This window comes from Hypanus sabinus, chromosome 5, assembly GCF_030144855.1.
Source record: "Hypanus sabinus isolate sHypSab1 chromosome 5, sHypSab1.hap1, whole genome shotgun sequence".
Lineage (NCBI taxonomy): Eukaryota > Metazoa > Chordata > Chondrichthyes > Myliobatiformes > Dasyatidae > Hypanus > Hypanus sabinus.
The window spans coordinates 167,296,046-167,322,534 of record NC_082710.1 but is presented as its reverse complement, the minus strand read 5'-3'; the positions used below and the strand labels follow the sequence as shown (position 1 = coordinate 167,322,534).

General features: G+C 56.1%; 1 protein-coding gene across 1 annotated transcript in view; it reads left to right on the top strand.

The window, feature by feature from the left end:
* Positions 1 to 6: 6 nt before the first annotated feature.
* ppp1r11 (protein phosphatase 1, regulatory (inhibitor) subunit 11) overlaps positions 7 to 26,489 on the top strand; it is a 40,732-nt gene continuing 14,249 nt past the window's right edge. Inside the window, exons 1-2 of the mRNA XM_059970851.1 lie at positions 7 to 44; positions 15,245 to 15,432. Of these exons, the coding sequence (XP_059826834.1) occupies positions 15,337 to 15,432 (96 nt within the window). The 5' untranslated portion in view covers positions 7 to 44; positions 15,245 to 15,336. The remainder of the gene's footprint in view (positions 45 to 15,244; positions 15,433 to 26,489) is intronic.

Here is a 26,489-nt window from a genome sequence, read left to right as displayed (position 1 = left end):
CAGGGAGAGGACTGGAAGATGGAGGCGGAGTGACGGGGGTTCAGGTAAGGGGCCGCTGTCTGGGGCATCTCGGTCGGCACTGTTGCCTCACCCAGTAAACACGGACAAAAAGAGGGCAGTGAGGATCCGTCTGTGAGGATTCTCTCTGCAGTTCAGTGCCCTGCAGTGTAAACGTGGGTCTGCTGATAAATGTCCTTATCTGTACGATAATGTCCTGGCAGAGAAGTTGGTAAATAAATATCCTTACCATAAATTAATTTAATTCTCTAAACATAATATGGAGGTAGCTGATATCATGGGGTAAACATTATGTGGACAATCCACATTCCCTCCTGTAAATTAAATTAATGTTCTAAACACAACGTGTATTATGTGGGCAGTTCTCTTTTGTAAACCGCTATACGGCTCTAAGCATAATGTATAATGTCAGGCAGTTGATAAAATATTTTCTCCTGTAAATTAATAAAATGCTCTTATCCCATTGTATAAATTGGAGACACCTGATAAATTTGCTCATCTTAATAACCTGCTTGAAGCAATTTATAATATGAGATGCACACTAAATAAATATTTTCCTCTATAAATTAATATAGTGCTGTAAGCATGGTGTGTAACTTGCAGGGAGCTGAGAAGAATTTTCCCGTGTGGTGGCAGGGTGGAGATGTATCTCTAGCAAAGGAAATGCAAGGTGTTATTTCGCACCCTTAGCCTGCAGGTCACCCTTGGGCAGGGTGTAACTGGATCAGGCTCCCGTGAAGCCACAGGAGCTGAGGGTGGGTGGTCATACGAGCACCTGGTGCGTATCACAAGTTCTGTTTATATGACCACTGCCACCAGGCAGGCAATATTGATGATGGCTGGGATCACCTGTCTTGTAAAGACACTGCCCAGAAGAAGGCAATGGCAAAGCACTTGTGTAGAAAATTTTGCCAAGAACAATCTTGGTTTTGGAAAGGCCACGATCACCCGTGTCATCAACTTGGCACATAGTGAACAAATTAAATTAATATAATGTATCATGTAGGAGCAACTGATTAAATAAATATTCTCCCCTGTAAGATGATAAAATTCTTTTTGCACAGTGTATAACGTGGAGAACGCTGATAAATGTGCTTATCTATAAATGTCATAAATTAGTGTCATAAATTAAGCATAATTTACAATATGTGGCAGATGCTAAATAAATATTCTCTCTAAGCTAATGTAATGTGCTAAACACTGTAAAATCATGAGGCCAAAGTACACCATTCCGCCCATCGAGTCTGCCCCACTATTCCATCATGGCTGATTCATTCATTCACCTATCAAGTCTGCCCCACTATTCCATCATGGCTGATTCATTCATCCATCCATCGAGTCTGCCCCACTATTCCATCATGGCTGATTCATTCATCCATCCATCGAGTCTGCCCCACTATTCCATCATGGCTGATTCATTCATCCATCCATCGAGTCTGCCCCACTATTCCATCATGGCTGATTCATTCATCCATCCATCGAGTCTGCCCCACTATTCCATCATGGCTGATTCATTCATCCATCCATCGAGTCTGCCCCACTATTCCATCATGGCTGATTCATTCATCCATCCATCGAGTCTGCCCCACTATTCCATCATGGCTGATTCATTCATCCATCCATCGAGTCTGCCCCACTATTCCATCATGGCTGATTCATTCATCCATCCATCGAGTCTGCCCCACTATTCCATCATGGCTGATTCATTCATCCATCCATCGAGTCTGCCCCACTATTCCATCATGGCTGATTCATTCATCCATCCATCGAGTCTGCCCCACTATTCCATCATGGCTGATTCATTCATCCATCCATCGAGTCTGCCCCACTATTCCATCATGGCTGATTCATTCATCCATCCATCGAGTCTGCCCCACTATTCCATCATGGCTGATTCATTCATCCATCCATCGAGTCTGCCCCACTATTCCATCATGGCTGATTCATTCATCCATCCATCGAGTCTGCCCCACTATTCCATCATGGCAGATTCATTCTTCTGCTTTCCTTTGTCCTTACCCAATGACTTGGCCTCCACATCTTCATCATTCTTTTGGCTAAAGAAATTCTTTCTCGCCTCTGCTTCTCTTCTGAAACTATGCCCACAGGTCCTGGACTCTCCCACTATAGGAAACATCCTCTCCTCGTCCACTCTGTCTAGGCCCTTTCCATATTAAATAGATTTAAAAGAGAACCCCCGTCACTTTTCTAAACTCTGGAGTATAGGCCCATTACCATCAAATGGTCCGCCTATGTTAACCCTTTCACTCCCAGGATCATTCTTTTAAACCTCTTCTGGACCCTTTCCAGTGGCAGCATAAGGGGACCAAAACTGCTCTCAATGCTCAAAGTAAAGCCTCAGCTTACATCCTTGCTTTTATATTCTAGTCCTCTCACAATGAATGCCAACATCACATTTGGCTTCCTCACCGCTGACTCAACCTGCAAGTTAACCTTTAGGGAATCCTGCACAAAGACTCCCAAGTCCCCTTTTGTATCTTAATACATGATGTTTGGTGGGGGGGGGGGTGTTCAGCTGGTCAAATTCCAACTGGAGGGATGGGTGCTAACTGGTAACATAGTTCTGATCTGTAACCTAATATACAGCCATAAAACAGTGTGTACGTGAATGTCAGTGACAAATGATTATGCATGTCTTCACAGCTACATAATAACAATCCAATGTAAGAGGAAGGAGCTGGGCATAGTACTGATGATAATTATTAATCTCTATAATTTTATATAGTATTAATATTCAAATATATTCCATTTTAATGTAACACTGCTGTATTACTGGATCAGAAACAAGTTCACTATCACTGGCATATCTTGTGAAATGCGTTGTTTGAGCCATCAGTACTGTGCTGTGCAGTACATCGCATCAATATTACAGTAAGAAAAATATACAGTACAGACGCACCCTTGGAAAAGTACTCATCCCCGTTTGCTCACCCCTCATAGCCATTACAACCAGTAGTCTGTGGATAAGTCTCTATTAGCTTTGCACAACATGATGGACCAAGATTTGCTCATTCCTCCCGGCTCAAGCTGAGCCAGGTCAGTCGGGGAGTGGTTCTGGATGGCTGTCTTGGGGTCTTGCCGGAGATGTTCGATTGGGTTAAGGTCAGGACCCTGACTGGGCCAGCCAGGGATTATTCTTCATCTGAAGCCACTGAAAGAAGTCATCTCCTCGCCCATAAGGACTTTGCAAAACGTCACTTAGAAAACACTGTGAAGATGTGGAAGAAGGTCTTGTGGTCGGATAAGACTAAAGTGGAACATTTTGGCCTCAACACCAAGCAGTATGAGTGATGTAAATCTAATACTGCACACCAGCCAGGTAACACCATCCCTACCGTAATGTAGCATTGTGCTATGGGGATGCTTTTCAGCAGCAGGGACCGGAAACCTGGTCAGGATTGGTGGGAAAGCGAATGCAGCTGAACACAGAGAGATCTGGGTTAGAAACCCGCTGGCCTCTGCTGGAAAGCCCAAAATGGGGAGGAAGTTCCTCTCTCAGCAGAACAACAACCGAAAGCACACTGCCAGAGCAGCTGAACACTTTAACGGGGGTGGGGGGACCATTCAGAAAGCTAACGGTAGAGGGGTAGAAGCTGTTTCTTAAGTGTTGGGTGTGTGTCTTCAGGTTCTTGTACCTCTGCTGTGATGGTAGTAATGAGAAGAGGGCATGTCCCTTGGTGCTGGGGCCCCTGCCCCTGAAATGATGTGTGCTGTCTTTTGAAGATGCCCCTGATGCTGGGGTGGGTGCCCATGTCCGAGTGGGCTGGGTTTGCAAAGTCCTGCGGCTTTCCCTGATCCCCTGCGGTGGCTCCTGTGTACGACACAGTGACGTAACCAGTCAGAATGCTCTCCAAGGCACACCGGTAGAAATCTGCTCGAGTTAGACCAAGTCCTCAATCTCCGAATGAGATATAGCTCCTGGCAAACCTTCTGTGTCACTGCATCTATATGCTGGGCGCAGGATAGATCTTTAGAGATGGTGACACCCAGGAACTTGGAACTGCTCCCCTTTCCTACTACTGAAACCTCGACGAGGACTGGTGTCTCTGTCCCTCCTAGAATCCACAGTCAAAATCTGGATAAGTGCTTTTTTAGCAGAGGGTCAATGGGCATAGTTTGGTTGTTGATGCGTAAATGTTCTTTTAAATTGCATTTGATAGGATAATAAATAAACACTGAGGTCATTGTAAACGACTTAAAAAGGCTACACGGTTTAAAATTGCCAATGTGAGAAACGAGGGAGTATTAGTGAATAGTCTTGTGATTGGAGGGAAACACACAGTGATGTTGCTGGGGGTCGATCTCGGGACCACGGCAGGTTTGAATTTATACTAAATGTCCTCTTCGAGGTCCACCTGCTCGTTAATGCAGATACCTAATCAGCCAATCACGTGGCAGCAACTCAGCGTCTAAAAGCATGCAGACACGGTCAAGAGGTTCACTTGTTCAGACCAAACGGAAGAAATGTGACCCAAGTGGCTTTGGCCGTGGAATGATTGTTGGTGCCAGACAGGGTGGTTTGAGTATCTAAGAAATTGCTGATCTCCTGGGATTTTGACTCACAACAATCTCTAGAGTTTACAAAGAATGGTGCATAAATCAAAGAACAACAATCCAGTGAGCGGCTGTCCTGTAGGCGAAACGCCTCGTTAATGAGAGAGGCCAGACAGGAGGGTGACAGTAACTGCGTTACAACAGCACTGTGCGGAAGAGCATCTCTGAACAGAGCACATTGAAGTGGATGGGTCACAGCAACAGAAGAGCATGGGCGTTCACTCGGTGGGCTCTGTGTTGGGTTCAGGAGCTGCCTAACAGAATTGCCACTGAGAACTCATTAACGGTGTGTGAGTGCATAATTATAAAGTCTGTAGATAACCTGGGAATGGTGACAAGGGACTGAGGAAGGCTGTGGAAATGGACAAACTTGACAGCAGTTTAAATGGTGCACCTTTACCGGTGGAATGTGACGGGGCTGCGATGACTAGCGGTTTCAGTTTGAGCAGAGATCTGGGGGTCTAGCTTTATAAGGCGGCTGGTTGAGGCCCGCGGTTACTGTGGTGCTGTGTGGTGAAGCAGACTGATTTAACAGGATGACTTAATGGGACAAGAGGCCCATCCAATGATAACTTCCAAAGGAGAGTCGAACTTGGAGAAGGGGGATTTAAGAAGCGGGTTTTTCATGAGCCTCCCTGGAAGTGGGACAAGTGGATCCTTTCTGTAAGGAGCCAATTGTTACAAGAATTGCCCCTCGTAATGATGATCAGGGAGGCACAGAGAATACCTTTATTGTCTCAACGGAAGAACACATGAACTTGTACAACCAACTGAGTTTTCCTGACCTTCCATGAACAGAAGGAGTTTCTGCTGCTGGCCACTTGTTCCTCGTAGTCCCGTTTCGAATCTCCACGTCTGTGGCGTCCTCCTCATCAACAATACTTCTCATGTTGCTGTAGAGTCATCACTGCCTGAATGTGAAAATCCTTGCTTTTATATTCATTTCCTACCATTACGGTGCAGTGTCACTGGCTGCAGGTCATATGCCTGTCCTTTTACACCTTTTTATTGGCTCTGCTCCAGGCTAGCATCCATTTATTGCCCTCTTCCCAGCAAGTGGCCGTCGGTCTTCTAGATCAGCAACCAGCTTGGATCATGCAGAGCAGACTCAGACCCCAACGGTCACGAACCTGCTTGTTATATCCAACCAAAGAGCACCTCACGAATATCTTATTTGGAAATAATCGCTAGCTCAGCTGATTGCCTGAGGCATCATTGTGTCGACTTTTAAAAAAAACGGAGTGACTTTAACTCACAAAATGGAGAAGACCGTCTCTTCATAAAATGGCAGTCTTCACCTCCTCCCTCACAATAAGAACAAAGGCAATTGTTCTGTCTGCTTCCACCGTCCTTGATTCATTCGTATTCACTGTAGACTCGTTCTTTCTGGCCAACACAATGCAACCATGAAGGCCCAGTGGGATTCCTTCTCCTTCTCCCACAAGCTCTCTAAACTAACGGACACATCCTTCAAACACCACAGTTGGTGCTGCACCTGAGGGAAGATGTGGCTGGGGAGGGAGGGGTGATGTTGGTTCCGTTATGATGTGGTTGCTTATGGATGAGGGTGGTCTCGCTGAAACCTATCGAATATTGAAAGACCCGGATGGAATAGATGTGGAGAGGATGTTTCCTATAGAGGAAAAATCTAGGACCAGAGGGCACCGCCTCAGAATACAAGGACATTCCTTTGGAGCAGAAATGAGAAGAAATTTCTTGAGCCAAGAATACGGGGAATCTGTGGAATTCATTACCACAAATGGCTGTGGAGGTTAAGTCATTTAAGGTGCAGGTTGATAAGTTCTTGATTAGTCAGGGCATCGGAGGTTACAGAGAGATCTGTCCAGGTTCTGGACAGCCATTTCATTATGAGCAACAGTTTCTGGCACTTCCTCAACCCCGGTACAGGCACTTTGTTCTGGCAGGTTTCTGTTCATTTCAACACTGGAGACTGCATCAGCATAGACCAGCATAGCCTATGGATGCATGCTGGATTGCTGCCTGCTTTTGGGCTGTAATCTTGATGAGACAGCTTCAGAACGTCTACCAACATCTTCAGAACTAAACGACTTCTGCCCAGTGACACTGACGCCAGTCATCATGAAGTGCTTTGAATGGCTGGAAATGGCACTTCAATTCACGTTCAATTGTCATTATGAATACTGATGAACACAGGGAAACGAGACGGGTACTCTGGGGCCAGTAGTCACACACAAGAACCCATTCATGGAATAAAAGTGCTGACACTCCCCCACGACACTACGACTTGATGCCCAGTTCCGGCACGTACAAGTTGTCAAATCCGTAGAGAATATTAGTAAACTACAATGATTCACAATATGCATTCATTCATTCTGTAACGTTGGACACTCGCCAATATACTTACCAACAGAATGGCTCTATAACAGATATCACAGCATCTGTCACGCACCTATGAGACAAGGACACTTCTGTCAGACGTTGTTTCTGGATTTCAGTTCAGTGTTTAATGCTTGTCCCACAGATCCTGGTGGAAAAACTACTCCTTGGTACAAATACACCCCTGTACTGGGTGTTGGACTTCCTAACCAGCACACCTCCGATAGTCCGGATGCAAAACAGCTCCTCGCTCCCCATCGTCCCCAACTCGAGTGCTCCCCGGGGCTGCTCACCCTTGTCTGCATACCCACACACCCGGGTAATCACATGGCCAAGTTTGCCGATAACACGACAGTGGTGGGGCTCACTCACAGTCCACGACGAGATGTCCCGCACAGAGGAGGCGGAAGGGCTCGAGTGACAAGTATTTCGCTTTTCTTTACACTTGTGTACAGAAATCTGCACCAAAGAATCGAGGATTTTAACCGTAGTATACGGTTTAATGGCAGTAAAGGATTATGGAGTAAAGGTGCCAGGAAGATCACATCTTCCTCAGAGTCAGCAAAATTCAGAAGATAGTTATCAGCTTCAGGAGAACTCGTACCACTCACCTTTGGCAGTGTAACAGTGCAAACTGTGAACAGTTTCAAACTCTTGGGAGTGCACCTCACACGCAACCTCTCGTGGTCTCAGAACACGTCCTCTGCAGTCAAGAAAGCTCACCATTGCCTCTTTCCTCTCTGAGGAGGCTGGAGAGAGCTGGACTTTACCCGTCCATACTCCCGCCGTTCGATGCTGTATCACTGCGTGTTACGGAACCTGCACTGCGGACAGGAGGGCCCTACCGTGGGTAGTCAAAACTGCCCAATGCAGCAAGGACAAAGGTGCTAGAAATGGGCCAGTAACATCGTGAGGGATCCCACCCACCCTGCTGGCAGATAGTTTGACCACTCCCAGAATATCTATGCCAAACTCAGAAACAAGCAGCAAGGCTGATCAACACCTCCATACCCATAACCCCAACCAGTACTACTTTATCATTTCCTGTCGCCTTAAGTACAAACACTCCTCAGCCTAGAGTCACCTTATGGAGATATAATCAATCTGTGTGTACGTTATGTATTTATACTTCTGTGTTTTTTTTGAAATTGTTATGTTATTGTGTTTTCTTTGTGCTGCATTTGATCCAGAGTAACAATTATTTCAATCTCCCTTACCCTCGTGTACAGGAAATTACATTGAACAGTCTCGAATCTCAAACGTACTATATGGTTTAATGGGAGTAAAGGATTATGCTGGTTTATGGCAGACTTCTGTGTGTAATTGTGCAAGTGAGCCTGAGCAGGGATGAAATGACCTAGTGCATTTTCCAGCAGGAATTCATGCCAGTGTTCCTAATAGTTTTATTGATCCCACAAGCTGAGAGTGCATTATACAGCCCTGTAATTGTCAGTCTTTTTCCAAGGGGAGGACAGTCTAAATCTAGAGGGCACAGGTTGAAGGTCAGAGGGAAAGCTGATCTGAGGGGCATTACATGGATGAGTGGGCAGATTTTCAGATGATACAGAGTTTGGTGTTGTGGATTGTGTGGAAGATCGGGAAAGGATACAGTGGGATGTCGATGAGTTGCAGATATGGGGGGGAGAAATGGCAGCTGGAGTTAAGTGTGAAGTTGTGTACTTCCTGAGTTGAACTAGTACACTGTTAATGGCAAAGCCTTAACAGCGCTGATGTACAGTGCTTGGAGCCTGTGGTCCAAGGTTCAAGATCGTTTATTGTCATTCTTGAATATAAAGGAGAGCAAATTGATTGTTGCTCTAGAGCTGATGCAGCGGAAAGAAAACACAATATGCATAAAGAATACAAAAAAAATCACACAATCCCGTGAAAACCCAGCTAGCAGAAGTCTTTTGGACCGCTTTAATATCTGTCTGAAACAGTCCACTGTCCCTCAGGCTTCAGGGCAGCCTCTGTCAGTCTGGTGTCCAAAAGAGTGACAGTAACTGGACTAAATGATCACAGCCCAGAGGCATGAAGTGCTTTGAGTGACTGGTAATGATTTGTACAAAATCCCACCTTCCAGCTACATTGGACATTATCCAGTTCGACTCCACCCTGTTCCACTGGGAGACAATGCTTTGTATGCCAGGATGTTATTCATCAATTTCAGCTCGGTGTTTAACACCATCAGCCCTCGGAGCCGGTGGATGCGCTGTCCTCGTTGGGACTCAACACCCCTCTCTGTAACGGGATCTTGGATTTCTTGATGGTAAAACCCCAGTCAGTCCAAGTTGTCGGCAACATCCCAAGCTCCAGCTCACTGAGCACTGGTGCCTCCGCCAGGGCTGCGTGCTCATCCCGCCGCTGTTCACACTGCCGACTCACAGCCACATCGAGCTGAAACCCCATCATCAAGTTCACTGATGGTCCAACAGTGCTCGGCCTCATCAGCAACGACGACGAGTGGGCATGCAGAGAGGAGGTAGAGAGGCTTGTCAGACAACAGTCTCAAATGACAGAAGAGATGATTGTGGACTTCAGGAAGGCACAGATTGATCTCTCTCCATTGCACAGCAATGACTGCCCTGCAGAGAGTGAAGAGCACCAAGTCCCTGGGTCTGCACGTACGGATGATCTAACCTGGACCTACTACACCCCCTCACTAGTCGAGAAGACCCAGCAGCGTCTACGTATTTTGAGGAGATCGAGGCATGTGAGGCTTCCTGCCCTCATTCTAACAATTTTATACAGGAGCATCATCTTAAGTGTCCCGTCTGGCTGCATCATTGTGTAGTACAGAAGCTGCAAGCGATCAGACAGCAAAACCCACGAGAGGACAGTGAAAACTGACGGGGGACATTTGCCGAAGGCACTGCAGACGAACGGCCCAAAGTATTGTTCTGGCGCCCTACCACCCACAATCACTTTGACCCACTGCCATCAGGAAGGAGGTACAGGAGCATCAGGACTAGGACTGCTAGACTGGGTAACAGCTTCTTTCCTCAAGCTGTGAGACTAATGAATACCCTGCCATCACCAGGACAGCCAGCTGTTTACTGTCTGCATGTGCCGCGCATTCGATGCATTTTTGTGTTCTATTGCGGTAATTAATTTATGGTAATGTTTTGTGATGAGGCCCTCCATTGGTTGGGGTCGACCATAGATGCTGCGTCCTAGCTGTCATCCACAAGCCTGTGCGTTGGTTTACATGCTGTGCGTGATATTTGTTAGATGACCATAAATTTCAACTTGACAATGTACAAGCAGCTGTTACAGAGTGGTGCTAGAAAGTTCCCTGTAGAATTTTCTCTCTTTCCCTGTGATCCCTGTAGAATTTTCTCTCTTTCTGCATAAATATGAGCTAAAATGTGGTCAAATGTTCATGCAAGTCCTAAAACTAGATAAAGAGAAATTAATTAAATAATATACAAACTATTGTGCTTGTTCATTTATTTATTGAGGAAAAATGATCCAATAATCATGTATTTGTTGGAAAAAGTATGTGACCCACAGGGGTAGTGCCTTCTACAAAGGATATTTGGAGTCGGGTGTTCTAATCAATGAGATTGGAGGTGTGGGTTGTAGAGTTGTCCTGCCTTATAGTAAAAAAAACACACAAAGGCAAAGCCTGCTCTTCTCAAGAAAGATCTATTTATGTGCACCATGCCTTGATCAAAACAACTTTCAGAGGACCTTCGAAGAATTGTAGAGATGTATGAAGCTGGAAAAGGCTACAAAAGCATTTCTAAAGAGCTGAGTGTTCATCAGTCCACAGTGAGAGTAATTGTCTACAAATGGAGGAAACTGTCACTGCTCTCCCTAGGAGCAGGCATTCTGCAAAGATCACACCAGTGCTGAAAGAGGTGAAAAAGAACCCAATGTTAACAGCAAATAGACCTGCAGAAATCTCTAGAACTTGCTGAAGTCTCTGCTCGTGTCCACAGTAAGAAAATCACTGAACAACGATGGTGTTCATGGAAGGACACCACGGAGGAAACTACTGCTCTCCAAAAAAAAGCATTACTGCATGTCTCAAGTTTACACAAGAGCACCTGGATGTCCTACAATGCTTCCGGGACAATGTTCTGTAGACAGATGAGAGAGAATTTGAACTTTCTGGCAGATATGCACATTGCTATGTTTGGAGGGAAGGGTGGGGGGGGGGACTGCACTCCAACAGCAGAATCTCATCCCAACTGTGAGGCATGGTGGAAGGAGCATTGTGGCTTGGGGAATGTGGGGGGGACTGCACACCAACAGCAGAACCTCATCCCAACTGTGAGGCATGGTGGAAGGAGCATTGTGGCTTGGGGCTGCTTTGCGTCTGGACCTGGACAGCTTGAGGGAACAATTAATTCAAAATTGTTTCAAGACATTTTACAGGAGAACGCCAGGGTAGCGATCCATCACCTGAAGCTCAATAGAAATTGGATAATGCAACAAGACAATGATCTGAAAGGCAAGAGTAAATCAACAGAACGGTTTAAAAAGGAGAAAATGTGTGTTTTGGAATGTCTGACTCAAAGTCCTGACCTTAATCCCATAGAAATGTTGTGGAAGGACCTGAAGCAAGCAGTTCATGCAAAGAGGCCCACCAAGATCCCAGAGTTGAAGCAGTTTTGTAAGGAGGAATGGCCTAAAATTCCTCCAAGCCGATGTGCTGGACTGATCAACGGTTACCAGAAACTTTTGGTTGATCTTGTTGCAATATCACCTCAGTTACTGAAAGCAAAAGTTCACATACGTCCTTCAACAAATACACGTAATGTTGGATCATTTTTCTCAATGAACAAGTATGTTTTTGTGTAATATTTATATAATTGTGTTCTCTATCTAGTTTTAGGACTTGCCTGAAGATCTGATCACATTTTGGGTCATCTTTATGCAGAAATAGAGAAAATTCTCCAGGGTTCACAAACTTTCTAGCACTGTTTATACGATATGTATGTAACCCCCTGGGTCGCCTCAGGCTCGCTCAGCTCATTTCGTCTAGGGGGAGCAGCCTTCGGCCCCGCCAAACTGGGTAATCAGCTGGTGTGGATGCTGTGTGATGTCCCCGCCTCACCCAAAAACAGACAGTACACCATATGCCGGGGGTCGGCAACCCGCGGCTCCGGAGCCGCATGTGGCTCTTTTACGTCTGTGCTGCGGCTCCCTGTTGCTTTGGGAAATAATTGGTTGTGGCGACCCTTTTCCTGGCACATCCGAACCGACTCACAATTAGATAGCCTACGGGGGTTTGCGAGCACAGAGCTTTGGAGCCTCTGCGCCATGGGGGGCAGGTTGAGGGAGGCTTAAAAGTGAGGCTGAAGATTTCGAATAAAGTTTTTTCCTTCGACTGCAGTTACCGACTCCGTGTCGTAATTTTAGCGCTGCGTGTAGCACACCGCTACATGGTCAGTATTTAATTAAAATGTATTTTATGTTAGTTTGTTAGTTTTTGAAATGTAAATCTAAATTTGAAGATTATGGTGATCTTGTACAATCTAAATAAGACTTTGTGGCGACCCATTTCCTGACACATCCGAACCGGCTCACAATTAGCCAGCGTTCAGGCTAAGGGAGATAGCCTACGGGGGTTTGTGAGTACGTGTCTTTTGCAGCATCCGCGCCCATGGGGGGCGGGTTGAGGGAGGCTTAAAAGCAAGGCTGTTTAGTTCGAATAAAGCTATCTTTGACTGCAGTTTACTGACTGCGTGTAGCACACCGCTACAACGTGTTTTTATTGCTGGCTGTCCAGAGGGGAGGTGCTGAAACGCTTTGTCGCGTGTCTGGAAGAAGTGAAAACTTTCCTGGGCAGCAAAGGGCTCACCTTTCCTGAGCTGGAACAGCCAGAGTGGCTGGAAAAGCTACACTTCATGGTAGACATGACAGCGCACCTGAACACACTGAACACAGCTCTTCAGGGGTAAGGACGTACAGCCCTGCACATGTTGGAGGATGTTTTGGCATTCGAGCGCAAGTTGACAGTGCTTGCCAGAGATTTACAGAAAGGCACATTGTCTCACTTCCCCAATTTGAGAGAGTTCAAAAAAGGTCACGACATGATAAATTCGGAGTATTTACATTCTGCAATCATCGCAATGCAAACATCGTTTGGGAAACGCTTCTGTGAGTTCAGTGAGGAAAAAAACACATTATCCTTCCTGGTCACTCCCCTAAGCATCGATCCATCCCTACTGAATACGACTGCATTGTCAGGTGTGAGTCAACCTGAACAAGGATGATAAATATTTTAATTGCCTATTATTTTACGTATATTCAGATGTTTTCATTGTTCAGTGAAATAGTCCTTTTATTTTTCAGGTTGACAGCTGGCTGACGTTATTTTTGGTTTGCTGCTGGCGGCAAATTTAAGTTTGGCGTTTTTCATAAATACAAGAAGGACTCAAATAGACGTTGAGTATTTTACTTAAAAGTAACCTTCAACCCAACGTCTTTTTTTCGGAGGTCAAAATGTTTTTGTTGCATGCAGAAATGTAATTTCGTTTTCTCTGCAGGAGTTCATCAATTTCATAAATGCAACACATTATAGTTTGTTTATACATAGCATAAAGGCAAAACAAAACGTTGTATGCAGTGTTATTTCATTTTAAATGTCAAACGGGTTTTGCGGCTCCCAGTGTTTTCTTTTCTGTGGGAAACGGGTCCAAGTGGCTCTTTCAGTGGTAAAGGTTGCTGACCCCTGCCATATGCGATTAAATGAGTACAATTTATAAAGGTTACTATAACTAAGTGATTAATAACGATACAGTATATATGAAGAGAAAATTAAAGAAAAGGCGCCAAACTTATCAAAGTCCAAACCACTTCGTGCACAGCCGTTGGAGCTCAATTACTGAAGTCTTCTGGCCACCATTCGATCCCCTCCGAACTCCTCGACTCGCAGCTCAGGAGCCTCCGAACTCCTCGGACTCTCCAAACCGCTCAGGACCCTCCGAGTGGTCAACCAAGCACATCTAGCTTCATCCCCCCCCCCCTCGGAGAATCTCCCGGCCTCGGACCCCCCTTTGGGGTCCGATCCTCGCCCAGCTTAGAGCATTGCGTCCTCTCTCTCGACCCCCTCGCGCCGATCTGCCCAAAAGCCCGTCAACAAAAGCTTACAGACTCAGAAGAAAGAACATTAATCCCCATTTGGTTTACAAAGGAATACCATTCTCGTTATCAGTAAATTAGCATTCCTGCTAGTTAACAAAAAAGAAGAAACCCTCTTTACATGTACATAAAATGATTCCGGTGATGTGTGTTGTGTGTGTATTGGTGGGGGTGGGGGTTAATGGCTGGGGTGTTGATCAGCCGGACTGCTTGGAGGAAGTATTGGTCTTTGAGTCTGGATGGTTGTGGCCTGTTCCCACAGGGAGTGGGGAGAAACAGATCTTTTAAAGCAGGGTGGTGGGTAGGATCCTTCAAGATGTCGCTGGACTCTTCCCGACACCTGATGTGTGCCTTTGGGGTTCGGCTGGTGCTGGAGATGCTTTGGCCACTTTTAGCTACCGGTTGTCGAGCCCTCCAGTTGGCTGCAGTGCACTTCCGGCACCACTTGGCGATGCAGCACGTCGGGATGCTCTCAGCTCACATCTGAGTACTGAAGTGCATTATCCAGCTCTCTGCAGCCTCCTCAGAAAGCAGAGGTGTTGGCGAGCATTATTGATCATGTAGGACGTGTTCCAGGACCAGGAGAGGTAATGTGAGACGTGGAGTTTGAAATTGTTCACTGCTATGCCGCTGACATAAAGGGAGATGAGAGTGGTGCGGGTTTTCCTGAAGTCGATAGCCAACTCTTTTGTCTTGTTGACACTGAGGATGAAGTTATTTGCCTGGCAGTGGGCCTCGAGCAAAGTGGAACAAACTGATTCCCCCCTCCCACCCCCAGGACATAAATGGGTGTGAGTCTGTCATAAGCAAATGGCAAGGCAGGGTAATTCTTTCACCCTTTCACTGTCCCCGTGATGCTCTCTGATAATGGAGCGACCATCTCCACCTGACCCTGATTCTGTGGCACAGCAGCTGGAGCCGGTGCCTCACGCCCCCAACACCCCAGTTCAGTCCCAAGCTCCAGCACTGTCTGGTTTGAAGTCTGCACCTTCTCCCCCGGCAATTCCGGGTTCCCCCAAATTGGCAGCTGTAAATCAGTGGTGGAAAGTATCAGAGGGGAGGGAGGCGGAGACAGTGAATTTGATGGCAGAAGCTTCCTCCGACGTTGAATGTGTGTCTTCAGGCACAAAGGGTAATGGTGATGAATGCCCCCGCCTTAAGGCGCCGTCAGTTGGTAAACGCTTTGCCTCTTTCACAGGGTTCAGCGATCCGCAGTCTCCGACTCTTCCGCAGCCGCTGACGGGGGGGTGGGTGGCGGTGACACCCAGATTTTCACCCCCTCCCGGATTGATGGAAAGAGGGGCTGAGCGCAGCGCGATGGCAGAGGCAGCTGGCACCTCGGCGACCGTCACAGAGACCGTGGACGGGAGCCAGCCTGCGGACACGGTGAGTAGCCCCCGTCTCGGACGGGTAAGGATCAACACACTGAAAGTGACTGTCCAGTGCATCGTTTACGTTGTAGCCCGCGAGTATCACCAACACAGCATGCCCACAACCCATTAACCCAAACGCCTTGTGTGGGAGGAAACCAGAGATGTCCCATGTTGTCACGGGGAGAACATACGACCTCCTCCCAGACAGTGGCAGGAACTGAATCCCCATCTTCCCATTGCTGGCGCTGTACAGCATTGCACTAATTGCTACACTACTGTGCTGACCGCAGTAAAACTGCTTCAGAATACGAAATCAGAGCCGGAATAGGCCCATCAAGCCTGCTCCCTCATTCAATAACATCAGGGCTGATTTGGCCATGGACTTTGGTCCACTTACCTGCTGTTTCCCTAGATTTCCCCCCGAATTTCTCTGCTAAGCAACAATCTAACAGCGTCTTAAATATATATACTCAGTGGCCACTTTAATAGGTACGCCCGCACATTGATTCAGCCAGTCACGGCGGGAACTCGATGCACAAAAGCATGAGGTTCCATCGTTGTTCAGATGAAACATCAGAACTGGGATGAAAGGGGATCTAAGTGACCTTTAACCAAGGAATGATTGTTGGTGTGGTTTGAATATCTCAGGAACTGGTGATCTGCTGGGATTTTCACTCCCAACCGTCTGCAGAGTTTACAGAGAATGCTGCGGAAACAAAAACAAATAGCCAGGGAGCGACAATTCTGTGGGTGAATACACATTGTTAGTGAGAGAGGCCAGACCGGTTCAGGCTGTCAGTTAAGTGACCGTGTGTTACGATAGTGTTGTGCGGAAGAGCATCTCCGAATGCAGAACAGATCAAACCTTGAAGTGGATGGGCTCAGCAGCAGAAGATCACAGTCCGGTGGAATAAAATGTCCCGTGAGTGTATTTAATGAGCTGGCCTCTACTGCTTCTCTGAGCAAAGAGTTCCACAGATTCTCTACCATCTGGGAAAAGCAGTTTCCCCTCATCTCCATCCTAGTTCGATTCCTCCAAATCTAAGGTTATGTACTCCAGTTCTAATCCCTTCTACCAGTGGAAACAATTTTCTTGCTTCTTTCCCTTCCGTGATTTTGTGTTTCTGTGAGATCCCCTCTCATTCAGTGGGAATTCCAGTGTGTACTGTCCCAGGTGACTCAACTTCTCCTCGTAGGCTAAATCCACCCCAACCCCCACCCCATCATCTTCAGAATCAACCTGACGAAACTCTTCTGCACCGCCTCCGAAGCCAGTATGTCTTTCCTGAAAGGTAAGGAGACTAGAACTGCACGCAGAATTCTATACAGGTTGTGTTCTCAATATCCGTCCTTAACCGTCTCTCGGACTGACTGAATGGGCCACCGCTGACAGAGAACAAGGGAGAGAACCGTGCTGGTGGGCTTGTAAATGGGGCAGGGGTGGTCATCCTTCACTCAAGGATGGGCCTGTCCACAGGGCACTATTTACAAAGACCATCATCTTAATCACCTCGGTCTACTTTCCCGGCCACTGTGCTGACATTGCCCAGTCCTGATGAAAGGTCTCGGCCCGAAATGTTGACTCTTTATTCCTCTCTATAGATGCTCCCTGTCCAGCCGTGTTCCTGTAGCATTTTGTGTGCGTCACTCTGGATTTCCAGCATCTGTGCTGACGTCGTGCTCTTCCTTCTGGACCTTGGGTCTGGAGGGTGCAGCCCTCCCTTTTGGAAGCTGCCTGTAACCTTCAACAGCATTGGGATGAGTCTGCTGGAGACTTTGCTGGGTTGTCCAGCGGTGGAGAGAGCCAGGTCTAAAGAATTGGAAACGTGAAAGATGTTGGAATCTGGAGCAGAGAATGAGCTGGTTGAGGAACTCTGCATCCGAGGAGGGGAATGGACAATAGGTGTTTCAAGTTCAAAACCTTTTGTGTATTCTTTCTAGTGATCTTAGAACATCAAACTTTACAGTACAGGCCCCTTGGCCCACGCTGATTTGCCAGCCTTTTAACCTACTCTAACATCAACCTAACCCTTCTCTCCTACATGGCCCTCCATTTTTCTGTCATCCAATTGCCTATCTGAGAGTTTTTATAATGTCACTGATGTACCTGCCTCTTACTGAAACAATTATAGTGTACTGGAGCTTTAACACTGCTACAGCCCCAGCAACCTGGGTTCATTTCTGCTGCTGTCTGTAAGGAGTTTGTATGTTCTCCCTGTGACGGTGAGGGTTTCTTTTGCATGCACCTTCTTGCCGCGGTGACGATACTCTCCTTTAGTGACGCGTACAAAACGCTTGAGGAGCTCAGCAGGTAGTTCAGCGTCCGTGGAGGGGCACGGGCAGGTGCCGCTTCACCTACCGGGTCGGTCCCCGGAGGGGCACGGGCAGGTGCCGCTTCACCTACCGGGTCCCCGGAGGGGCACGGGCAGGTGCCGCTTCACCTACCGGGTCGGTCCCCGGAGGGGCACGGGCAGGTGCCGCTTCACCTACCGGGTCGGTCCCCGGAGGGGCACGGGCAGGTGCCGCTTCACCTACCGGGTCCCCGGAGGGGCACGGGCAGGTGCCGCTTCACCTACCGGGTCCCCGGAGGGGCACGGGCAGGTGCCGCTTCACCTACCGGGTCCCCGGAGGGGCACGGGCAGGTGCCGCTTCACCTACCGGGTCCCCGGAGGGGCACGGGCAGGTGCCGCTTCACCTACCGGGTCGGTCCCCGGAGGGGCACGGGCAGGTGCCGCTTCACCTACCGGGTCCCCGGAGGGGCACGGGCAGGTGCCGCTTCACCTACCGGGTCGGTCCCCGGAGGGGCACGGGCAGGTGCCGCTTCACCTACCGGGTCGGTCCCCGGAGGGGCACGGGCAGGTGCCGCTTCACCTACCGGGTCCCCGGAGGGGCACGGGCAGGTGCCGCTTCACCTACCGGGTCCCCGGAGGGGCACGGGCAGGTGCCGCTTCACCTACCGGGTCCCCGGAGGGGCACGGGCAGGTGCCGCTTCACCTACCGGGTCCCCGGAGGGGCACGGGCAGGTGCCGCTTCACCTACCGGGTCCCCGGAGGGGCACGGGCAGGTGCCGCTTCACCTACCGGGTCCCCGGAGGGGCACGGGCAGGTGCCGCTTCACCTACCGGGTCGGTACCCGGAGGGGCACGGGCAGGTGCCGCTTCACCTACCGGGTCGGTCCCCGGAGGGGCACGGGCAGGTGCCGCTTCACCTACCGGGTCGGTCCCCGGAGGGGCACGGGCAGGTGCCGCTTCACCTACCGGGTCGGTCCCCGGAGGGGCACGGGCAGGTGCCGCTTCACCTACCGGGTCGGTCCCCGGAGGGGCACGGGCAGGTGCCGCTTCACCTACCGGGTCCCCGGAGGGGCACGGGCAGGTGCCGCTTCACCTACCGGGTCGGTCCCCGGAGGGGCACGGGCAGGTGCCGCTTCACCTACCGGGTCGGTCCCCGGAGGGGCACGGGCAGGTGCCGCTTCACCTACCGGGTCCCCGGAGGGGCACGGGCAGGTGCCGCTTCACCTACCGGGTCGGTCCCCGGAGGGGCACGGGCAGGTGCCGCTTCACTTACCGGGTCGGTCCCCGGAGGGGCACGGGCAGGTGCCGCTTCACCTACCGGGTCGGTCCCCGGAGGGGCACGGGCAGGTGCCGCTTCACCTACCGGGTCGGTCCCCGGAGGGGCACGGGCAGGTGCCGCTTCACCTACCGGGTCCCCGGAGGGGCACGGGCAGGTGCCGCTTCACCTACCGGGTCCCCGGAGGGGCACGGGCAGGTGCCGCTTCACCTACCGGGTCCCCGGAGGGGCACGGGCAGGTGCCGCTTCACCTACCGGGTCCACGGAGGGGCACGGGCAGGTGCCGCTTCACCTACCGGGTCGGTCCCCGGAGGGGCACGGGCAGGTGCCGCTTCACCTACCGGGTCCCCGGAGGGGCACGGGCAGGTGCCGCTTCACCTACCGGGTCGGTCCCCGGAGGGGCACGGGCAGGTGCCGCTTCACCTACCCGGTCCCCGGAGGGGCACGGGCAGGTGCCGCTTCACCTACCGGGTCCCCGGAGGGGCACGGGCAGGTGCCGCTTCACCTACCGGGTCGGTCCCCGGAGGGGCACGGGCAGGTGCCGCTTCACCTACCGGGTCCCCGGAGGGGCACGGGCAGGTGCCGCTTCACCTACCGGGTCGGTCCCCGGAGGGGCACGGGCAGGTGCCGCTTCACCTACCGGGTCGGTCCCCGGAGGGGCACGGGCAGGTGCCGCTTCACCTACCGGGTCGGTCCCCGGAGGGGCACGGGCAGGTGCCGCTTCACCTACCGGGTCGGTCCCCGGAGGGGCACGGGCAGGTGCCGCTTCACCTACCGGGTCGGTCCCCGGAGGTGCACGGGCAGGTGCCGCTTCACCTACCGGGTCGGTCCCCGGAGGGGCACGGGCAGGTGCCGCTTCACCTACCGGGTCGGTCCCCGGAGGGGCACGGGCAGGTGCCGCTTCACCTACCGGGTCCCCGGACGGGCACGGGCAGGTGCCGCTTCACCTACCGGGTCGGTCCCCGGAGGGGCACGGGCAGGTGCCGCTTCACCTACCGGGTCGGTCCCCGGAGGGGCACGGGCAGGTGCCGCTTCACCTACAGGGTCGGTCCCCGGAGGGGCACGGGCAGGTGCCGCTTCACCTACCGGGTCCCCGGAGGGGCACGGGCAGGTGCCGCTTCACCTACCGGGTCGGTCCCCGGAGGGGCACGGGCAGGTGCCGCTTCACCTACCGGGTCCCCGGAGGGGCACGGGCAGGTGCCGCTTCACCTACCGGGTCCCCGGAGGGGCACGGGCAGGTGCCGCTTCACCTACCGGGTCCCCGGAGGGGCACGGGCAGGTGCCGCTTCACCTACCGGGTCCCCGGAGGGGCACGGGCAGGTGCCGCTTCACCTACCGGGTCGGTACCCGGAGGGGCACGGGCAGGTGCCGCTTCACCTACCGGGTCCCCGGAGGGGCACGGGCAGGTGCCGCTTCACCTACCGGGTCGGTCCCCGGAGGGGCACGGGCAGGTGCCGCTTCACCTACCGGGTCGGTCCCCGGAGGGGCACGGGCAGGTGCCGCTTCACCTACCGGGTCGGTCCCCGGAGGGGCACGGGCAGGTGCCGCTTCACCTACCGGGTCGGTCCCCGGAGGGGCACGGGCAGGTGCCGCTTCACCTACCGGGTCGGTCCCCGGAGGGGCACGGGCAGGTGCCGCTTCACCTACCGGGTCGGTCCCCGGAGGGGCACGGGCAGGTGCCGCTTAACCTACCGGGTCCCCGGAGGGGCACGGGCAGGTGCCGCTTCACCTACCGGGTCCCCAAAGGGGCACGGGCAGGTGCCGCTTCACCTACCGGGTCCCCGGAGGGGCACGGGCAGGTGCCGCTTCACCTACCGGGTCAGTCCCCGGAGGGGCACGGGCAGGTGCCGCTTCACCTACCGGGTCCCCGGAGGGGCACGGGCAGGTGCCGCTTCACCTACCGGGTCCCCGGAGGGGCACGGGCAGGTGCCGCTTCACCTACCGGGTCCCCGGAGGGGCACGGGCAGGTGCCGCTTCACCTACCGGGTCGGTACCCGGAGGGGCACGGGCAGGTGCCGCTTCACCTACCGGGTCCCCGGAGGGGCACGGGCAGGTGCCGCTTCACCTACCGGGTCGGTCCCCGGAGGGGCACGGGCAGGTGCCGCTTCACCTACCGGGTCCCCGGAGGGGCACGGGCAGGTGCCGCTTCACCTACCGGGTCCCCGGAGGGGCACGGGCAGGTGCCGCTTCACCTACCGGGTCCCCGGAGGGGCACGGGCAGGTGCCGCTTCACCTACCGGGTCGGTCCCCGGAGGGGCACGGGCAGGTGCCGCTTCACCTACCGGGTCGGTCCCCGGAGGGGCACGGGCAGGTGCCGCTTCACCTACCGGGTCCCCGGAGGGGCACGGGCAGGTGCCGCTTCACCTACCGGGTCCCCGGAGGGGCACGGGCAGGTGCCGCTTCACCTACCGGGTCGGTCCCCGGAGGGGCACGGGCAGGTGCCGCTTCACCTACCGGGTCGGTCCCCGGAGGGGCACGGGCAGGTGCCGCTTCACCTACCGGGTCCCCGGAGGGGCACGGGCAGGTGCCGCTTCACCTACCGGGTCGGTCCCCGGAGGGGCACGGGCAGGTGCCGCTTCACCTACCGGGTCGGTCCCCGGAGGGGCACGGGCAGGTGCCGCTTCACCTACCGGGTCGGTCCCCGGAGGGGCACGGGCAGGTGCCGCTTCACCTACCGGGTCGGTCCCCGGAGGGGCACGGGCAGGTGCCGCTTCACCTACCGGGTCGGTCCCCGGAGGGGCACGGGCAGGTGCCGCTTCACCTACCGGGTCGGTCCCCGGAGGGGCACGGGCAGGTGCCGCTTCACCTACCGGGTCCCCGGAGGGGCACGGGCAGGTGCCGCTTCACCTACCGGGTCCCCGGAGGGGCACGGGCAGGTGCCGCTTCACCTACCGGGTCCCCGGAGGGGCACGGGCAGGTGCCGCTTCACCTACCGGGTCGGTCCCCGGAGGGGCACGGGCAGGTGCTGCTTCACCTACCGGGTCGGTCCCCGGAGGGGCACGGGCAGGTGCCGCTTCACCTACCGGGTCCCCGGAGGGGCACGGGCAGGTGCCGCTTCACCTACCGGGTCGGTCCCCGGAGGGGCACGGGCAGGTGCCGCTTCACCTACCGGGTCGGTCCCCGGAGGGGCACGGGCAGGTGCCGCTTCACCTACCGGGTCGGTCCCCGGAGGGGCACGGGCAGGTGCCGCTTCACCTACCGGGTCGGTCCCCGGAGGGGCACGGGCAGGTGCCGCTTCACCTACCGGGTCCCCGGAGGGGCACGGGCAGGTGCCGCTTCACCTACCGGGTCGGTCCCCGGAGGTGCACGGGCAGGTGCCGCTTCACCTACCGGGTCGGTCCCCGGAGGGGCACGGGCAGGTGCCGCTTAACCTACCGGGTCCCCGGAGGGGCACGGGCAGGTGCCGCTTCACCTACCGGGTCCCCAAAGGGGCACGGGCAGGTGCCGCTTCACCTACCGGGTCCCCGGAGGGGCACGGGCAGGTGCCGCTTCACCTACCGGGTCAGTCCCCGGAGGGGCACGGGCAGGTGCCGCTTCACCTACCGGGTCCCCGGAGGGGCACGGGCAGGTGCCGCTTCACCTACCGGGTCCCCGGAGGGGCACGGGCAGGTGCCGCTTCACCTACCGGGTCCCCGGAGGGGCACGGGCAGGTGCCGCTTCACCTACCGGGTCGGTACCCGGAGGGGCACGGGCAGGTGCCGCTTCACCTACCGGGTCCCCGGAGGGGCACGGGCAGGTGCCGCTTCACCTACCGGGTCGGTCCCCGGAGGGGCACGGGCAGGTGCCGCTTCACCTACCGGGTCCCCGGAGGGGCACGGGCAGGTGCCGCTTCACCTACCGGGTCCCCGGAGGGGCACGGGCAGGTGCCGCTTCACCTACCGGGTCCCCGGAGGGGCACGGGCAGGTGCCGCTTCACCTACCGGGTCGGTCCCCGGAGGGGCACGGGCAGGTGCCGCTTCACCTACCGGGTCGGTCCCCGGAGGGGCACGGGCAGGTGCCGCTTCACCTACCGGGTCGGTCCCCGGAGGGGCACGGGCAGGTGCCGCTTCACCTACCGGGTCCCCGGAGGGGCACGGGCAGGTGCCGCTTCACCTACCGGGTCGGTCCCCGGAGGGGCACGGGCAGGTGCCGCTTCACCTACCGGGTCAGTCCCCGGAGGGGCACGGGCAGGTGCCTCTTCACCTACCGGGTCGGTCCCCGGAGGGGCACAGGCAGGTGCCGCTTCACCTACCGGGTCGGTCCCCGGAGGGGCACGGGCAGGTGCCGCTTCACCTACCGGGTCGGTCCCCGGAGGGGCACGGGCAGGTGCCGCTTCACCTACCGGGTCGGTCCCCGGAGGGGCACGGGCAGGTGCCGCTTCACCTACCGGGTCGGTCCCCGGAGGGGCACGGGCAGGTGCCGCTTCACCTACCGGGTCGGTCCCCGGAGGGGCACGGGCAGGTGCCGCTTCACCTACCGGGTCGGTCCCCGGAGGGGCACGGGCAGGTGCCGCTTCACCTACCGGGTCCCCGGAGGGGCACGGGCAGGTGCCGCTTCACCTACCGGGTCGGTCCCCGGAGGTGCACGGGCAGGTGCATCTTCACCTACCGGGTCGGTCCCCGGAGGGGCACGGGCAGGTGCCGCTTCACCTACCGGGTCCCCGGAGGGGCACGGGCAGGTGCCGCTTCACCTACCGGGTCCCCAAAGGGGCACGGGCAGGTGCCGCTTCACCTACCGGGTCCCCGGAGGGGCACGGGCAGGTGCCGCTTCACCTACCGGGTCAGTCCCCGGAGGGGCACGGGCAGGTGCCGCTTCACCTACCGGGTCCCCGGAGGGGCACGGGCAGGTGCCGCTTCACCTACCGGGTCGGTCCCCGGAGGGGCACGGGCAGGTGCCGCTTCACCTACCGGGTCGGTCCCCGGAGGGGCACGGGCAGGTGCCGCTTCACCTACCGGGTCCCCGGAGGGGCACGGGCAGGTGCCGCTTCACCTACCGGGTCCCCGGAGGGGCACGGGCAGGTGCCGCTTCACCTACCGGGTCGGTCCCCGGAGGGGCACGGGCAGGTGCCGCTTCACCTACCGGGTCGGTCCCCGGAGGGGCACGGGCAGGTGCCGCTTCACCTACCGGGTCCCCGGAGGGGCACGGGCAGGTGCCGCTTCACCTACCGGGTCGGTCCCCGGAGGGGCACGGGCAGGTGCCGCTTCACCTACCGGGTCGGTCCCCGGAGGGGCACGGGCAGGTGCCGCTTCACCTACCGGGTCGGTCCCCGGAGGGGCACGGGCAGGTGCCGCTTCACCTACCGGGTCGGTCCCCGGAGGGGCACGGGCAGGTGCCGCTTCACCTACCGGGTCGGTCCCCGGAGGGGCACGGGCAGGTGCCGCTTCACCTACCGGGTCCCCGGAGGGGCACGGGCAGGTGCCGCTTCACCTACCGGGTCCCCGGAGGGGCACGGGCAGGTGCCGCTTCACCTACCGGGTCCCCGGAGGGGCACGGGCAGGTGCCGCTTCACCTACCGGGTCGGTCCCCGGAGGGGCACGTGCAGGTGCCGCTTCACCTACCGGGTCCCCGGAGGGGCACGGGCAGGTGCCGCTTCACCTACCGGGTCCCCGGAGGGGCACGGGCAGGTGCCGCTTCACCTACCGGGTCGGTCCCCGGAGGGGCACGGGCAGGTGCCGCTTCACCTACCGGGTCCCCGGAGGGGCACGGGCAGGTGCCGCTTCACCTACCGGGTCCCCGGAGGGGCACGGGCAGGTGCCGCTTCACCTACCGGGTCGGTCCCCGGAGGGACACGGGCAGGTGCCGCTTCACCTACCGGGTAGGTCCCCGGAGGGGCACGGGCAGGTGCCGCTTCACCTACCGGGTCGGTCCCCGGAGGGGCACGGGCAGGTGCCGCTTCACCTACCGGGTCGGTCCCCGGAGGGGCACGGGCAGGTGCCGCTTCACCTACCGGGTCGGTCCCCGGAGGGGCACGGGCAGGTGCCGCTTCACCTACCGGGTCGGTCCCCGGAGGGGCACGGGCAGGTGCCGCTTCACCTACCGGGTCGGTCCCCGGAGGGGCACGGGCAGGTGCCGCTTCACCTACCGGGTCGGTCCCCGGAGGGGCACGGGCAGGTGCCGCTTCACCTACCGGGTCGGTCCCCGGAGGGGCACGGGCAGGTGCCGCTTCACCTACCGGGTCCCCGGAGGGGCACGGGCAGGTGCCGCTTCACCTACCGGGTCGGTCCCCGGAGGGGCACGGGCAGGTGCCGCTTCACCTACCGGGTCGGTCCCCGGAGGGGCACGGGCAGGTGCCGCTTCACCTACCGGGTCCCCGGAGGGGCACGGGCAGGTGCCGCTTCACCTACCGGGTCAGTCCCCGGAGGGGCACGGGCAGGTGCCGCTTCACCTACCGGGTCGGTCCCCGGAGGGGCACGGGCAGGTGCCGCTTCACCTACCGGGTCGGTCCCCGGAGGGGCACGGGCAGGTGCCGCTTCACCTACCGGGTCCCCGGAGGGGCACGGGCAGGTGCCGCTTCACCTACCGGGTCGGTCCCCGGAGGGGCACGGGCAGGTGCCGCTTCACCTACCGGGTCGGTCCCCGGAGGGGCACGGGCAGGTGCCGCTTCACCTACCGGGTCGGTCCCCGGAGGGGCACGGGCAGGTGCTGCTTCACCTACCGGGTCCCCGGAGGGGCACGGGCAGGTGCCGCTTCACCTACCGGGTCCCCGGAGGGGCACGGGCAGGTGCCGCTTCACCTACCGGGTCCCCGGAGGGGAACGGGCAGGTGCTGCTTCACCTACCGGGTCCCCGGAGGGGCACGGGCAGGTGCCGCTTCACCTACCGGGTCCCCGGAGGGGCACGGGCAGGTGCCGCTTCACCTACCGGGTCGGTACCCGGAGGGGCACGGGCAGGTGCCGCTTCATCTACCGGGTCCCCGGAGGGGCACGGGCAGGTGCCGCTTCACCTACCGGGTCGGTCCCCGGAGGGGCACGGGCAGGTGCCGCTTCACCTACCGGGTCGGTCCCCGGAGGGGCACGGGCAGGTGCCGCTTCACCTACCGGGTCGGTCCCCGGAGGGGCACGGGCAGGTGCCGCTTCACCTACCGGGTCGGTCCCCGGAGGGGCACGGGCAGGTGCCGCTTCACCTACCGGGTCGGTCCCCGGAGGGGCACGGGCAGGTGCCGCTTCACCTACCGGGTCGGTCCCCGGAGGGGCACGGGCAGGTGCCGCTTCACCTACCGGGTCGGTCCCCGGAGGGGCACGGGCAGGTGCCGCTTCACCTACCGGGTCGGTCCCCGGAGGGGCACGGGCAGGTGCCGCTTCACCTACCGGGTCCCCGGAGGGGCACGGGCAGGTGCCGCTTCACCTACCGGGTCGGTCCCCGGAGGTGCACGGGCAGGTGCCGCTTCACCTACCGGGTCGGTCCCCGGAGGGGCACGGGCAGGTGCCGCTTCACCTACCGGGTCCCCGGAGGGGCACGGGCAGGTGCCGCTTCACCTACCGGGTCCCCAAAGGGGCACGGGCAGGTGCCGCTTCACCTACCGGGTC